Here is a 15,457-nt window from a genome sequence, read left to right as displayed (position 1 = left end):
AGGCAGTTTTCCTTAGTTACACAGTATTTATGTCATTTTGATCCTAGTTAACTAGTGGAATGGGGAACGGGGCCACCGTATTGCATTGGTCTGCGAAACCAGATACTCCCCAGATGGGCGCAGGGATCGGAGGGGTAGTGGGAGACGAAGAAGGAGACTTAGGAGAAGCTCAGAGGAGAAGAAGTCTGATGGTCTGATCTCTAAAACATATCACTTATATACACATCCTGCTTAGTCAGGCCACACTGCCACCTGTCTGCCTGCCCACTACACACTAGTTAGTTCAGTTCCTGAGAGTTTCAGTATACTAGATTAATCAATCATTCTTACACATTCTGATTGGTCACCCAATCCCCTAAAAGTCGACAATCTATGTCAAATTAGAGGGTGTTTTTTGTACTATTTGCAGGATCTAATCTACCTAGGTAGTCACTCCGCTCTATCGCTGTTTCTCTAACTTCGATGTGCTTGAAGGGATGCCTTCCTTTATATATGATCTAGATAGACCAGGCCCAGTGTTCTTGAAAGCTGAAAGTCTTCCAAGTTATATTCTAATTTTAGCAATTTGGAAACTAGAATTTTTAATTTATCAGTTACATACTCATATTAATAGAATACAGATTAAAACTCAGGTGAGTGGTGAGAGTAGTCATAAATGCTAGGGGTCAACGTACCTGCAAGGAGCGTTGGAACTGTTCCTGTTTTCATTCCATGGATGCCTGGATGGGCGCATGCCACCTAGCATCCGGTGGCTTAATCGTTGCGTTTCGAAAGATGGTTGAAGGACATTATATAGAGAATGGGCTTGATATTTCCAAGGCTTTTCCGCAAGAAGTGTTTCAGAAGTATACGGCGGCGATGGATAAAAAGTTCAGTCGTCAGCCCCATAATGCCCATAGGAGGGTTCGACAACATAAAAAATTAGCAATTAATCCAGAGGGTATCAAGGAAGACTTTTACCACGTAACAAACTTTCTTGTTATCTTTACAAAAGTTGCAGCTTTTACAAGCAGCCATACCCCCAAAAACACTAGATATCAACCATACGACCCTATCGCTAGGCTTTCTTCGCCCTTCCCACGAAGTTAGCGCAGGACATATACGTGATACGCCAGATCAGATCCAGATCATCTCTCGGATCAGGAGCGGGACTAGGTAGTGGAGGACCGAAAGGATTCATGTTGAAGCAGAAGCAGAGAGATGAGTTGGAACGGTCAAAGGCGAAATAGGGATTTTCTCCTTCTTATACCTCAAAGACTTCATTCAAACATCGAACAACAAACAATAAACGAAGGAACTCTCCGCTGCTTTCAAAGAAACTCCAACTCAACATTTCAAAATATCGGCCATGCGAAGACCCAACGAATCGCAATCGACTCTATGAGAAAACTGCTGAGATTCGTTTCCTTAGGACTCCATCTCCTTTATTTAGAACTATAGGATAAGTCGCCCGGGGCGTGCAACCTCTAGAAGGGGGGATAGTTAGTTGTCACGCGCTGACAAATGTGATCTTATAGGTAAGAGCTCTCTCATTTGGCATCATATCCCAAGGTTCTAAGCTGCTGAAAAAACCAAAACACATTTTCTGCCCCTTAGTTTGGCTGATCAATTCTGTAAAGAATGGAAGCCGGGTGAAGGTAAGCTTCATACTCTACCTCCTCCTCTTCAATATCATAATGGTAATGTCCACCTTTGTGATTTCCACCTGTCTCAAAACAATGCGTATGCTCCATTCGTAGGCCTAGTCCTTCCGGGTCAGCACTGTGCATAACTGTCAAGCACACAACTGGCGCTTGAAAGATATGATACGTGAGCCATTGATTCTCCAGCTGGTCTCGACCTTGAAATGGCAATTGATCTTTTGGAGGAAAATCAGGCATGATATGAAACTTGGCCTTTCCAGATTTCAAGAGAAAGACACCACCAAGGCTGACTGGGCTTTTATCGCCATAGTGATCATGCAGTCCCAAGCGGATAGCGTTTGTGAAGTTCAAATCACCCCTTCGAGCACGAGCAGTTACCTTGAGAACTAGTCCAGTATCACCATTTGATCCATAAAGGTTCATCATGAGAGCACAATTAGTACTCGGGGTGTTATCACAACACGGTGAACCATCATCCCGGGTTTGTATAACATAAGTCTGATTTGTAACTTGCAAGGAGTTGACATCATCAAAGTCTGATGTCGGAGCTTTTGCTGTCCAGGAGATGTTCGGTGCAAGTTCAGAATTACGACCAATATCTTGAAATGGACCAGCACCAGCCCCTATCAAAGATCCCCCAGCGGGCGACATTTGCATGTCTTTGGCCAGGGACAATAATGAATACTTCGCCTCAAAATTAGGTGAAGGGAAGAGGTTGGATTGACCACCAATGTCGGCTATACATGGATTGCCCGAAAGACCAGGTGCAGCAAGGCTGAAAGGAGCCTGTCGAAGGTCGGGGCATTCCACTACCTTGACAGTTGCGCTGGCAAAGTTGGCTTCAAGTGCCTGCTGAATGACAACTGCAAGTTCCCCCAAAGCTGGAGGATTTTGGGGATGGGTTGTGACACGCATTTTGTGATAGATTTGTGATAATTCAGGGGCCATTTAGAAGGAACAGTTCATCTAAAGATCTGGTCAATCGACTTCCCCGCGGGGTAAACCAAATCTTCCCCACCGGTTTATCCGGATTGGTTTATAAGGAAATAAATAAATTGCAGAGATTATTTTACGGGACTCAGGAAACATATCGAATAACCCAAAAATAGGAGAATGCTGATATTCTCTTATATTAGATAAAACTTGGACAGGTTTACGGACCTTGCCCTAGTTCACGGGGGGGGGGGTCTGCATCCAAAGTTCAATTCTTTTTCCTATTTGACTACCTGCCAATCTTAGGTACTATATATATGAGGCTTTTTATAAGCTTTGTAATTGCAAAAATAAAAACATTGAGAATGGAGCACTGTTCGTGCTGAATCGCTACCTAGGTGTAAGGAAACAAAAAGCTCGCCATGCCCTCCCTCTCCAATCAACTTATCGAGCACATCATCGATTTTGCTTCAGAAGGTCCCCAGTGAGTTCTGTATGGGCCTTGGCAGCCTATACTTGGATTATAAACTGTGCCAGAAAATTGAGAGCACTTCGTATCAGAGTACATGTTGCATTGTCCTTTATCAATCCAGTATGACTTGGGCTTCACCAGGTCACTTGAACCACAGCTGGTCGGTGTGAAGCCACCATCTGGAAACCATTCACAAGCAACACCTGAGTCGCCAAATTCCATGCTGACGTCTCCACCACTCATCACCAGACACTGGCTTTCCAACTTCTTGTTGTGTCCTGCCACATAGTAGTAGCCGCCTTTGGCATTGCAATCCTTATCGGCATACATTGTTATAGACCATGTGGGAGCTGATACTTCCGCTGACGTTGTAGTGGATGTAGATTCTGCTGGTTTTGTCCACGCAAAGTGTGTAATCTCCGTGGCGAGGCTCGTGGTAGTGGTAGCTGGTTTTTTGTCTCCGCTTCCTTTGACTTTACCTCCTTCAACCAAATCTAGTGCTTTACAATTTGAGATACACTTAGTGTACTCACAAAACTCTGATGTGGTACCACATTGACCCCATAAAGAACACTACAAAATAGTTAGTTTAGTTGGTAAGAAGGTTATCAGTGTTAGAACACCCACGCATTCATTGCTTTGGCATGGATTGAGAGTATCAAGAGAGGCGTAATTGCTAGGTCGCGCAGTACCAGGCACTTGAGGACCACAGATTGCCTGTGGAAGTGCGACAGGCATGGCAGGTTCACCAGCACTTAGACATATGATTTGACCTTGGGAGAGATTCCCACAGCCCTTCCATCCAAACATAGCCTTGTTCCAATTCTCAATGTCTGCTATTGTGATATGCAGAAAGAAGGCCAAGACTACGCAGTTCTCTTCAGCTGCAATAGTATGGGTGGTGCAAATGCTGTCTCTTGGTGTCGAATCGGTTTGCACAGTCGGGGATTTGGGAGATAATTCATAGAGGTTGGGAGTGAAGAGGGCTTGGAAACCTGCTATGAATAGACTAAGCGAAAGAAAGATTCTGATACAAGCAAGTTCCATCTTGCATATCAACTTGATAATAAATTTTCTGTTCTCGACGCTTCTAAGCTCTCAGACAATTGCGATGTGTTTAAATAGGACTTGGGAACTATAGAGGGGCATCAGGCGTTTCAAGAACCACAAAGCAGTTATGTGATCTGGTACGTAGGGCTGCTAGAATATCTATAAATGCTTCTTCATTACAGTGTCTTATATAGGTAGACCCATAGAGTGACCCAAACAAAGGGGTGTAATCAGCTGTAGGGCAGAGCTAATTAGCTTAATAACACAACGCAATGTAAATACTAGCCCATAATATCCACTCACGCAGGAGTCTTCTTTGTCTCTTCAATATAAACTATCTTCAACATCTCACGACCCTCTCAAAGAAAAGCTCAATAGACCAAAAATTCCAAAGTGTATCTCAATAGCCTTTGATTTATTATTCACAGCTCTCGCCGTTGTATTAGTGCAGATCTCGGGGCTAAGTGACCTAATATAGACTTCGGAAAACTGTGTCAGATATCTCCGAACAAAGATTCTGAATCCTTTTATTTTATCTGACTTTTGTAGACTTTTGTTGATTTTGAAAGACTATTGGGGAACAAAATAAGCTGAGAACCTGGATGTTTGTCCAAGATCTCTGCATATCAAATTTTAAACTCTACCAGGCTCTAAGGTTACTGGTAAAATTTCAAGATCAGAAGTAGCTCTTGATTTCTTTCGGGTAACACCCTGGGGTCAGGTATTCCCCATGTCATGGATTGCTCTAAATGCTCACTATATTGCAGTGAAAGCTATAGTTTCAATGACAGTTGCCATCATTAATGATACTGCGCCATGGGTATATGGTAGACCGTCTGTGAATCCAGACTCTGCCTCCTGTTTCACTGTTCACTCTCTTCTCATTCAACCGTCTAGACCTTTTCCTTAGAACCAAAAATTGCATCAGCGGCTCTTGCTGCAGGGGCTAAAGGCCAGGCAAGCTGTGATGTAGGATCTTGATGTACCTCATCTGCTGTAATAAGGTCAACGATGGAAACTGCAGCGTAGCCTCCGATTCCAGTGAAGAAATGCCACCTGTTTTCGAGTCAATAAGCTTCTCTCGAGTTAAGCAAGATACTTTAATAACTTACCATCCATGGAACTCAAAGAGAAATCCAAGCGGTAAGCCAACCATGTGTTTAATGTCAGTAAGGCTTCCGCAGGCATAGCCGTCAACCAGCCAGATGAGATAACCAAAGATGAAGCTGACTGAAGATTTTAAGTAATCTATTCATTAAAAACTGTTTGGGGATACTTACAGAGTCCCACATTCGCAATGATCCGGAACTTCTTCTTGATGGTTGGATCAGGGATCTCGTGAGATATAAGTGATGTGGTACGTGTTGTGATCAAGAGAGCTGCCAACCCAAAGGTAACAGCATGAAGCAGGAATTCATCCATAACCATGTGAGTAACCATTACAATGGTGAACATGGTAAGAAGGATGGATCCAACTATTTTAGTATGCTGTGGAGTAGCCTTATATGTGAGAACTCGAAACAGTAGAGGCGTTGTGAGCAAATGCATCGACAGTTCATCCGCTACATAGCCTCTTAGTTTAGACCTCAAAACCCAGTAAAAGGAGAAATACTTACACATTTGTGTATGGTATTTGAGAGTCATATGGTAACCACCAGAGCAGGCCCCGACTCCGATCAAACCATAGTATGAGATCCAGCGCATGCCAGCCTTGTTTTTATGGCGAAGACCTAGCAGCCCATAGATTCCAAAGAAGACTACATGCGAATATCAGTTTGCAATCGATTAATTTCCTTTTCACCGCTATCCGCGGGGTTTCCGATGCCCACAAACTCACTGTAAACAAAGCTGCTACAAGTATTGATAAACTCAGCGATGAAGCGAGTGATGATATAGTCCTTCAGAAATGAGTTATAAGTCATATTTCACACAAACAAACCTCAATATCGTCACAGATAGGGTGCTTTACCTCTTCACAGAAGCTAAGATCGGGTCAGCTATAATGCACTCCGAGAAGGCTGTTAGTATAAACATACTTCAAATAGGAGGTTTGAGGTCCCCAGAAGGGGTTGACTGTGGGAGAATCCATGCTTAGAGCTGTCTACTGGCGATTTTCAATAACAAAAATCCGCTGAAAATGGGAGAAATAGAGAGTTACGACCTTGAGATGCGGGTCTGCCACAAATGAACTTGAATAACGCTAGTCCTGATCCGGAAATCTTTCTGCTTACATCATTCGCTCAGTTTTGAATAATCAAATAACTAGTTAGATTTTCAAGGCATTTTAGATTTGTCTTGTTTACAGTTTGAAAGCTTTCTAAAGACTCACAGCTCTCCTGTGGGTGTAGTAAAAATGCTTTCTGTTTCTCTACTGTGTCAAGTCTACATCCGAGGCTTACCGAAACTAACGCCGAGAGTCAGAGACTAAGACAACGCCACTGAACTGATTCAATCCCATGAGGGGCTTAAATCACGGCCAATTGGTCCATCTCAACATTATTGGAGGGGATATGTCCAGCCTATATCTTACCTAACTCTAGTGTGGGACACGAGCAGGCGCCAATATTAGCAGTTCATGTATCGTCTTGGCTTTTTCTATATTTAAAATAAGCCCAAGGTTAATTGGAGACCTCTGTACTTACTGTATCAAACAAAATTTGAGACTTCGGGAGATATCTGGATAACCACATCCATTTTTGAATAATCCGAAAAGTTTACAACTCATTGCAACCCAATAAACACCTGGCCCGATGTATGCACGCCATGAAACCGTCCCAGTTTAAGTACCAAACAGAATACCCAGTTTATCAAATACTACAACCCACTTATAACAAAGGATATCTCCATCGGAGCATATTCAGTCATCTTGATATGTCGGCACAACCACATCTCCCACCATGATTGTCCGATGAGCTGGATCCGACACCAAGCCCTCAATCTCCTCCCGGGAAAGTGCAGCATATCTGCCAAAGTTGATCTTACCATCGACGCTCCTCGTCTTCGCCAGTGTTGAAAAGGGTTCCTCACGTCGCTGGCCTGTGAATTGGTCGATGCAGACCATCTGGCAGCGCTGACATGCATCCGTCATATCAATACGAAGCTGCTCAGTTCCTAATCGCAAGGAGGACCAGTGGTCCTCGGCGTATGGTTCCTCTACATCCCCAATTTTAACCAGCCGCTCGGCGACAACAATGTTTCCACGAAAAACATCAGCCGCCACAGCTTGACTGGCACCTGTGCCATTCTTGCCCCCTTTGATGGTTTCATTGAGGCGATTGACAGATGAGCGGGAGACAACTAGTATGGGCATTTCGTTGGATAGTGTAAGAGGTTTCTGGCAGGTATCACGAAGAGCTGGGGGTAGATCTGGTGGGTATGAGCCTGGCATGATAAACTTGCGAAATTTGTTTCTCCAGACCCTCGATGTTCGGCGTGGCCGCGAAAACCGAGTGGTACTCTGTAAAGAGAATCGAGCAAGAGTGCACGGCACTCCAAGGAAGTCGGAAAAGAATGCAGACACTACTGGTGATGTATAGGCGTGTAGGGGCACTTGATCTCCACAGACGGTGGTTTTCTTGTTTGAGGTGGGGCGTAAAGAGGTTGATATGAGACTGGTTTCGTTCCAGCTTAAAGATATTTCAAGGCTCACGGAGTCTGTGAGAATACCACAGGTGATCCGGAGAACTCCACGATCGAGGTCAATAGAGGGGCGAATAAGAGCCATTCGAGGATATCTTTTCTGGCTTAGTGCCACACCAGTTCCTTGATGTATCAAACACCATTCTCGATCCCAAGCTAAACCTTCTCTTTTCACCTCCCAGCGTTTACCCTCCGGAATCTTAAAAGCTCCACAGCTCTTGATCGGGAAGACAGAAAGACTTTCGATGTAGAAATGGCGACCCACAGAATCATTTTCTGTAACTGGCGGATTAACGGCGACCACAGGAGGGATCGTCTCCACATAAAACTCGGCAAGGAAGTCTACTATAGATTCAATGTCCTTTATGTTGGTCATTGCACCGAGACTTACACGCAGAATACCCGTTGGTCGTCCACCAAGGATGTCATGATCGTCACCACAGCGCAGGCCTGTGGTGTAATGTCGACGAAGTTCTTCGCCCGCCCACCCGAGTGAAGATGCAGTCCCACCCGGGTTACAAACTGAGCCTGTTCGTATTTGGAGATTCTGAACAGTTGCCAACTTTTCCACTTCAGTTTTAGGGACGAATTCCCCCCGGCTGTTTCTGATATTAAAAGCTAATATCGGACCCTGAAATTTGGAGGAACCATAGCCTATACTGGATGAATAGATTTCGCAGACCCGCGTCTCGTTCCAATGGGTTAAGACAGATAGTCGGTCATAGAGCCCTTTGGCTAAGAATGCTGTGTGTGCAGAGATATTTTCCATAGAGCCATAGAGACGTTTATGGATATCAAGGGCCGAATCAAGGGCGATTATATTATGGAAGGGTAGTGTACCATCTTCAAGGCGCTCGTGGATTGAAGTCTCCTTCTTAGCATGCCATTGGGCACCGTCAGCCAAGACCATGTCAACAGTACCTCCACCAAAATACTTCCTCCTTTCGAAGACCCGGGCAGCACTTTTGCGAATGATCAAACCACCTAGGTCAGGAAATCCAAAAATCTTATAGAAACTCAGCGCTGTAAAATCCGGCGCGGCTGAAGTAAGATCAAGGGGAGATGTTGCCACAAGAGAAGCAGCATCGAGTAATGTATATACGCTCCCGCCAGTTTCATTTGCAACAGCGCGGATCTGTTTACACCAGCGAAGGGGAAGGCGGCGCCCATTCATATTAGACTGTCCCGGGAAGGCAAATAGCCGTGGCGCTTTAGACTGTGTTGTAGCCAGCTCCGAGATCCAGGAGTCCACATCCGCATCGCTCTGGAAGCATTGATGGCCCATGTCGGCCACTTCACGTACCCCGACAAGGCTGGTATGAGAATCTATATGATAGCTATACCAAAAGCCACGATGGTCAGAGTCCCGAATCGAGTCAGCTACGAGCTTGATGGCTGCAGTAGCATTCGCCACGAATACAAGGTCAAACTCTTCTGGGTCAGCATTAAAGAACCGTAGAACCCGAAGCCGAACATCATCAGTCCTCTGTGTGGATAGTTGCGATGACAATGACATAGAATGGGGATTTCCGAAAAGATTCGATGTCATGTCACGCGAGAAATTCTCAATCATGGACTTAGCATATGGAGTAGTGCCTGCATGATCAAGATAAGTTGTTTCTATAGACAGATGTGAGTAAGTATTAGATATATTTATTTTGGTATTTTATGGGAGTAATCAATACCATTGAGCAAAGGATATTCCTGTTCTCTAATAGTTTCAACATCGGCAGAATAGCCGCGGCCATAGTCGCTCTGTGGCAATTCGACATTTTCAGCATCTCCCATCAATGATGAAGAGGATGAATATTCTGGGATTACCACAGAGGTAGAGGCAGGATTATTCCGCAAAGAAGCCACAGGCTTCATATAGGCGCGATATGTCTTATTCAACAAGTTCCAGATGGTGCTGCACGGCGCCCACTTGAAAGTGGCGACCAATAGGATAGATAATAAAACTAACATTGTCGGTTAGTTTGCAACTCATTGAAGATATTAGGCTCAATCATAAAAGATAAATTTGGTAAATATTCGACAAGAGCCAGGAATAGCAGCATCTTTGTGCAATGATGTCCACATATAAAAGGGTCAAAGGGAAGAATGATAAGGCGGATGACTTGCGGGGAACTATAATCGGAGCTTACCGATAGCGGTCAATGTTGTTCTCAATTTCAACAGCTTTCTGCCTTCTATCTAGGTAAGGGGGTCTTTTATTGTAGAGAAGAGTATATACCGACACTAGGGCAATCCATCGATCTTATATTTTGATTCTTGAACCCACTAATGCACCTCTATCTATGTCTGACTTTCTCTTTTTCAGTGGCGATCGAACCGCTGTATATGGTATCAAATAACGGCCCTCATGCAAATGATCCTCGTAGCACGTTTCATGTCGTTTTATGGCGTTATTAGTGTATTGAAGCGGCAGAAATTAGAATAATGGTTAGATAATTATCTATGCACATCTCACCTGGCCTTTACAATGTTTCTTGCTATCTTTCAATCTATATAGTTCTACTTTTCGACTCTTCTTCCACATACGACCACAGGGTGTGGAGAACAGGGCTTCCCGTCCGCTCAGCCGTACTTAAGCCACACGCCGGTCAGTTAGTAGTATGGTGGGTGACCACATGCGAATCCTGACTGTTGTATGTTTTTGTTTCATATAGTTTTTTTTGTATATTATATTTTGAGGAGGGGTGGAAGGTAGGTACAAGGAAGAATAGATATTAAACCGAAAGCGGTCAAGTAAACATAATACCAAATACGCATTTTCATTCGGACCCTTAATTGTACCTGTGATCACGTGATATGGCTTCTCGGAGTCGTATATGATCACGAATTGTTCATGGCTTACAGAATGATACCGTTTAATTCGTAAAGCTTACATGAGATGCGGAGTATCTAGGTGGATGGCCTATTCTCGAATCCAGATTCGATGAAGAAACTGCACCTAATATTGAAGCCCCGCCCATACGAATGAACGCGCCAAAGATATGCACCAACCAGCACATAATTTCCAGGGTTCCCCTCTGGAAGCAATATATCAGCATATATCACATTCTCACCCTGTAATTTGGCATGGGCTGAACTCTCAGCTGTCGAAATAGTCGATCCAGCTGCAGGTAATCAATCTGCACTTGACTAGGTTCATGGGCCCAGTCAGCTTACTCGTTATGAATTATATATCGTAAAAGAATCGCGGTGATCGGGATAATGACGACGCCCAATAGATTCTAGAATTCTCTGGAACAATGAGATTGTCATCAAGAAGCAATGATGGAAAGTCAAAATCAAAATCAATAATTGTTTCACGGTTGCGAGTACTCCGCAACTTCCTGTCAGTATTTCAAGCCATCATAATTAGTGGGGGGTCTTGGGCAGCCATGATCCATGTAACTTGGTATAGTACCTAGATACCCTGCATGAAGGATAATTGCTGGTATCCATTGGTCCCGTTCGGTTCCGAAGTCAAGATATGATGCCTTCGTCAACTGACTTGGGGACAATTGACTTAACTTACTGAGGATACTTTTTCCGAGGCCTTGATCAGCTTCGGAATAAGGCCGGAGGATATTTCATCGTGTAAAAGGTAGATTTGAAACCTTAAAAAAGTAAATTGCTCTGGTGAGTAGCTTTATGCGGTCTAAAGATAGACCTTTGGTAAGCGTTTTCCCAGGAAGAATCAGACTCCGCGTCCACGCTTGCCTATAATACAGATAAAGATGAGGGGGTAGAGGTGACGCATAAATCAAACAAAATATATGAAAAGAACTCCCATCCAAACACTCGCAATGTTCATACAAATGCTTTCCTCGTAGGATTGGAAACAGGACTGATAAAACGTCGTAGATAGAAAGAGTCCACCAATTAGGAAACTGCCAGGGAATGACGAAACGAGCATGGATAAAGATATGCCATTTACCGCTTGGGCCACTGTCTCCATCCACGTCCGTGACCTCTCTGCAAGATACAGTTAGTCTCCATCTCCATCGCACGTGCAGCATAGTAATTGCCAGGTAACTTACCTGCTTCCACAATCTGATCAACTCCGGCATCTCCGTCATAGCCTTGCGACGGTCCTCGAGTCTCGCCTCCATAGTACGCTCCCACTTGTGGCCCTTGACCTTTTGGCCAATACCAGTTCCCTTAATGCGAAGACCACGCTCTGCTAACCGAGCCTCCTTGTATTCAGTAGACTTAGGTCCCGGGGGCAGTAAGGCCTCGACATTGTATTCCTTTGCCAGTTTGACCAGGTCTGCCTGCTGTCGTAGTCCATATCGTGGACCCTGCCACTTGCCAGTAGTAAAGACCTTTCGCGGCAAGAAGGGATTCCTGAATTTTGGGTTGTGCAAAATCGATTTTGAAACAGAGTAGGCGGCAGTATCTTCTTTGACAGTACCCTTTACCTCACGGTCAGGGGTATATGGTGATGGAAGGGTTTGGTTGGCCGAGACGGGTTCACCCTCCGGGGCGGGTTGACGAGGTACGACTAGGGACGAGTAGATCTGAGGTGGGTAACGAGCAAAGAAATTTCGAAGCCGGGTAGGCAGCATGCCCACATTTGTTGAAACAGATGCCATGATGGCAAAACAGAGGTCAATGGTAGCTGTGAAGAAACTCGGGATGATTGGGATTTGGCGATAAAAGTTGTAGATGACACTAGTCTAAATTAGGTTGATATCGTTGCCTCAGGCAATAACTTTCATCATCTTTGTTCTCATCATTCACCTTTACCTTCCACTTCCCACACCTCCCACCTTCCATCATCTATTTCCCACTCCTTTTATCACCATTCTTTTTCTTTCAAACTTACTATCAAAATGGCAGAAATTGCAGGAGATCTATGGGAATCCTCTCACCCAGGAGATACATGGGAATTCTCTCACCCAAATGAAATCAGTTCCCCCCAAAATCCAGTCGACCAACACACTGGTGGAACTGACCAGGAGAATGCGGAGCTTAAAGCTCTTGAAATTGAATTGGTGAGATCCCACAATGAATGAATACCGCACGGTCCCACGTGCTGCTGGACGGTTAATTTCTCACATGTTCTTCTTTCTTCAGTCGCAAGACCCAGACAACTTTGAAATTTGGGAGAGGTTGTTGAACACAACAGAAGCAGTCGACGGTGGCGTCACTCGCAATTCTCACCCGCAGGCCATTCAGATGGTTCGAAACGTCTATGATAGACTCCTCACCAAGTTTCCTCTTATGTTTGTGTACTGGAAAAAGTATGCCGACCGCGAGTTTGGATTTGCGGGCACCGAGTCTGCCGACATGGTAAAGTTCTCCTGCCCTTTTTCCAGATATCCAGATATCGTTTGATCTTGTCACTAATAGCCTCATTCGCCCAATAGATTTACGAACGGGGTGTAGCTAGCATCCCCACATCTGTTGATCTCTGGGCTAGCTACTGTGATTTCAAGGTGCAAACTTGTCATGTCGTGGATGAAGTCAGAGAGTAAGTGCTGATAACCTGATTTCCATTCCCAATCCCTATAACAACTACCGATAACTTCTTGTGGTGCCGAGACATATGAAGTGAGAGACAGTTACTTCATGACACATCTAGACTGTTTCTCGTCCCCACCTCCAGTCAGACTCCTGGGCACCACGAAGGACAGCTTTTAAGAACCCTGATATCTTATGTCCAGAGCACTATCCTCCCCATAAACTTCATCAACTTACAGCTTTGCGATCTTAGGAATTGCATTGGTTACCATGCAATCCAAACCAAACCAAGCCCCCCCCCCCCCCCCCCCCTCCTCTCTATTATTTACCCTCAAATTATCCATTTATACTGACTTGAGCCCTTACCAGAATCTTTTCTCGTGGCGCCGATAGCTGTGGATCAGACTTTCTCTCTCACCCATTCTGGGATAAGTACATCGAGTACGAAGATCGCAACGAGTGCCCGGACAAGGTGTTCGAAATTCTCGCTCGTTTGATTCGTATCCCTTGCCATCAATATACTCGTTACTTTCAGCGTTACCGCTCCATGTCTCCCAACCGTCCTTTGGTTGAGTTGGTCGCGGCTGAAAAATTGGACGAATTTCGCTCAGAGGTTACGGTTAAGCTGGGAGAGTCTGCTATGGAGTCACAAATTGAGCATGAACTCAGACTCCGTATTGACAACTACTATTTGGAAACATTCCAGACTACCCAGAACGAAACAAACATTCGTTGGGCCTTTGAATCGGAAATCAAACGCCCCTATTTCCACGTGACTGAATTGGATGAAAGCGAGTTGACCAACTGGTGGAACTACCTGGACTTCGAGGAGAGTCAAAATGTCTTCGAGCGGACCACGTTTCTCTACGAACGATGCCTCGTGACATGTGCTCGTTATGAGAAGTTTTGGTTCCGGTATGCCCGGTGGATGCTTGCGCAAGAAGACAAAGAAAGCCACTTTGATAAGCAGAGCAATACTAGATTCATCTATCAGCGTGCTTGTGCCGTGTTCCTTCCCATCTCTGAGCCCAAAATTCGCCTGCAGTACTCGTATACTGAGGAAATGGCCGATCGCACCGATCTCGCCATTGAGCTGCATAACAGCATGCTCGACAACTTGCCCGACCATGTCGACACAATCAACTCTTTGGCCAACATGTCTCGCCGTGATGCAGGTCTGGACGCTGCTGTCCAGGTCTACAAGAAGCAGATCGATTCTGACAAATCTGCTATGACCACCAAAGGTATCCTAGTTGCCGAATGGGCCCGACTGTTGTGGAAAGTCCAAGGAACTCCCGATGAAGCTCGGGGTGTGTTCCAGACATATCAGCAGTACTACCTGGACAACCGATCTTTTTGGTCTAGCTATCTCCTGTTCGAGATTGAGCAGCCCACCAGTGCTGCTACTGAGCATGACCACTACAAACGGATTAAAGAGGTCATGTCTGAGTTCGAGTCTAAGAGTACTGTCCACCCCGATGTTCACGTGGAACTTGTCCAAATTTACATGAAGTATCTCCTGGAGCGAGGTGACAAGGGTGCTACTAAAGAATACATGGCCCTGGACCAAAAGCTCTATGGCCCGTCACATGCCAAGCAAATTGAAGGAGTTTCCCTTTCTTCGGCAAATCTTCAGTATTAGGTTATCGTTCTTTCCCCCTCCCTTTTGTTTCTCTGACGGTTTTCACCAACGGTGGTGTCTCTTTTGCAGCGATTCTTGTAGCAGGTTGGCACCCTTTTTTCCCCTCCTAACCATGGTAGGCAGTGCTTGCGAGGATTCTTTGAAAGCTTCCTTAGTTTACTTTTAATGAAAAGTCCCTTTATCTTCATGCCCTATCAATTGATATCCCGTATTCTGTTCTTATTCTGTACTCCGTAGTTGAAAATGGATTTAGAATATGTCACGTGATTATACGACTCGACATCAGATAAGCTATCTAGTCTTCACTTTGCGTCACTTGTTCTTTTTCGTATTTTTTCCTTGTTTACCTTTATTTTCTCTTCCCTCGCCTCTCATCCTCCATAATATCTTCCAGCCCCTAACCTTCCATTCCCATTTTATTCCCCCCCCCCCTCCAAGCTCAATCCGGGCAGCTGCCAGCTGCCCTGCTGAATCGTGTGTGACGACAGCTAAAAACATCACATTCTGTGCTTGGTATTTTTTCCCTCTACGCCTTGTTTTTATGTCTTTACACTAATTGTAACAAGGTCACCACCTCATTTGGCACTTTCGGCACTTTGCGCAACGAGCGCAATTTCCAATTTT

The 15,457-nt window shown here is 44.9% G+C and overlaps 6 protein-coding genes across 6 annotated transcripts; 1 reads left to right on the top strand and 5 right to left on the bottom strand.

The window, feature by feature from the left end:
* Window positions 1-1,592: 1,592 nt before the first annotated feature.
* N7495_006797 (uncharacterized protein) lies at window positions 1,593-2,558 on the bottom strand (the record flags this gene model as incomplete). Its single annotated transcript, XM_057209448.1, has 1 exon — window positions 1,593-2,558. The coding sequence occupies one exon, from the start codon at window positions 2,556-2,558 to the stop codon at window positions 1,593-1,595; it is 966 nt and encodes a 321-aa protein (XP_057063222.1).
* A 457-nt stretch (window positions 2,559-3,015) lies between these two features.
* Window positions 3,016-4,095, bottom strand: N7495_006796 (uncharacterized protein; the record flags this gene model as incomplete). Its single annotated transcript, XM_057209447.1, has 2 exons — window positions 3,016-3,621; window positions 3,676-4,095. 2 exons carry the CDS (start codon window positions 4,093-4,095, stop codon window positions 3,016-3,018), a joined length of 1,026 nt encoding a protein of 341 aa, XP_057063221.1.
* Window positions 4,096-4,991: 896 nt separating this feature from the next.
* N7495_006795 (ceramidase) lies at window positions 4,992-6,187 on the bottom strand (the record flags this gene model as incomplete). The annotated part of the gene is made up of 7 exons (XM_057209446.1): window positions 4,992-5,154; window positions 5,211-5,328; window positions 5,379-5,660; window positions 5,715-5,855; window positions 5,936-5,996; window positions 6,038-6,080; window positions 6,135-6,187. 7 exons carry the CDS (start codon window positions 6,185-6,187, stop codon window positions 4,992-4,994), a joined length of 861 nt encoding a protein of 286 aa, XP_057063220.1.
* A 768-nt stretch (window positions 6,188-6,955) lies between these two features.
* On the bottom strand, window positions 6,956-9,606 carry hxB (putative molybdenum cofactor sulfurase protein (HxB); the record flags this gene model as incomplete). Its single annotated transcript, XM_057209445.1, has 2 exons — window positions 6,956-9,357; window positions 9,423-9,606. 2 exons carry the CDS (start codon window positions 9,604-9,606, stop codon window positions 6,956-6,958), a joined length of 2,586 nt encoding a protein of 861 aa, XP_057063219.1.
* A 2,052-nt stretch (window positions 9,607-11,658) lies between these two features.
* Window positions 11,659-12,320, bottom strand: N7495_006793 (mitochondrial 54S ribosomal protein mL59; the record flags this gene model as incomplete). Its single annotated transcript, XM_057209444.1, has 2 exons — window positions 11,659-11,700; window positions 11,766-12,320. The coding sequence occupies 2 exons, from the start codon at window positions 12,318-12,320 to the stop codon at window positions 11,659-11,661; spliced, it is 597 nt and encodes a 198-aa protein (XP_057063218.1).
* A 240-nt stretch (window positions 12,321-12,560) lies between these two features.
* On the top strand, window positions 12,561-14,833 carry N7495_006792 (putative mRNA splicing protein (Prp39); the record flags this gene model as incomplete). Its single annotated transcript, XM_057209443.1, has 4 exons — window positions 12,561-12,722; window positions 12,805-13,020; window positions 13,098-13,201; window positions 13,561-14,833. 4 exons carry the CDS (start codon window positions 12,561-12,563, stop codon window positions 14,831-14,833), a joined length of 1,755 nt encoding a protein of 584 aa, XP_057063217.1.
* Between the last annotated feature and the right edge of the window lie 624 nt (window positions 14,834-15,457).

Source organism: Penicillium taxi, assembly GCF_028828555.1.
Source record: "Penicillium taxi strain IBT 34144 chromosome Unknown utg000004l_segment0_segment0, whole genome shotgun sequence".
Lineage (NCBI taxonomy): Eukaryota > Fungi > Ascomycota > Eurotiomycetes > Eurotiales > Aspergillaceae > Penicillium > Penicillium taxi.
The sequence above is the reverse complement of the archived record's forward strand: the minus strand, read 5'-3'. Positions and strand labels throughout refer to the sequence as shown.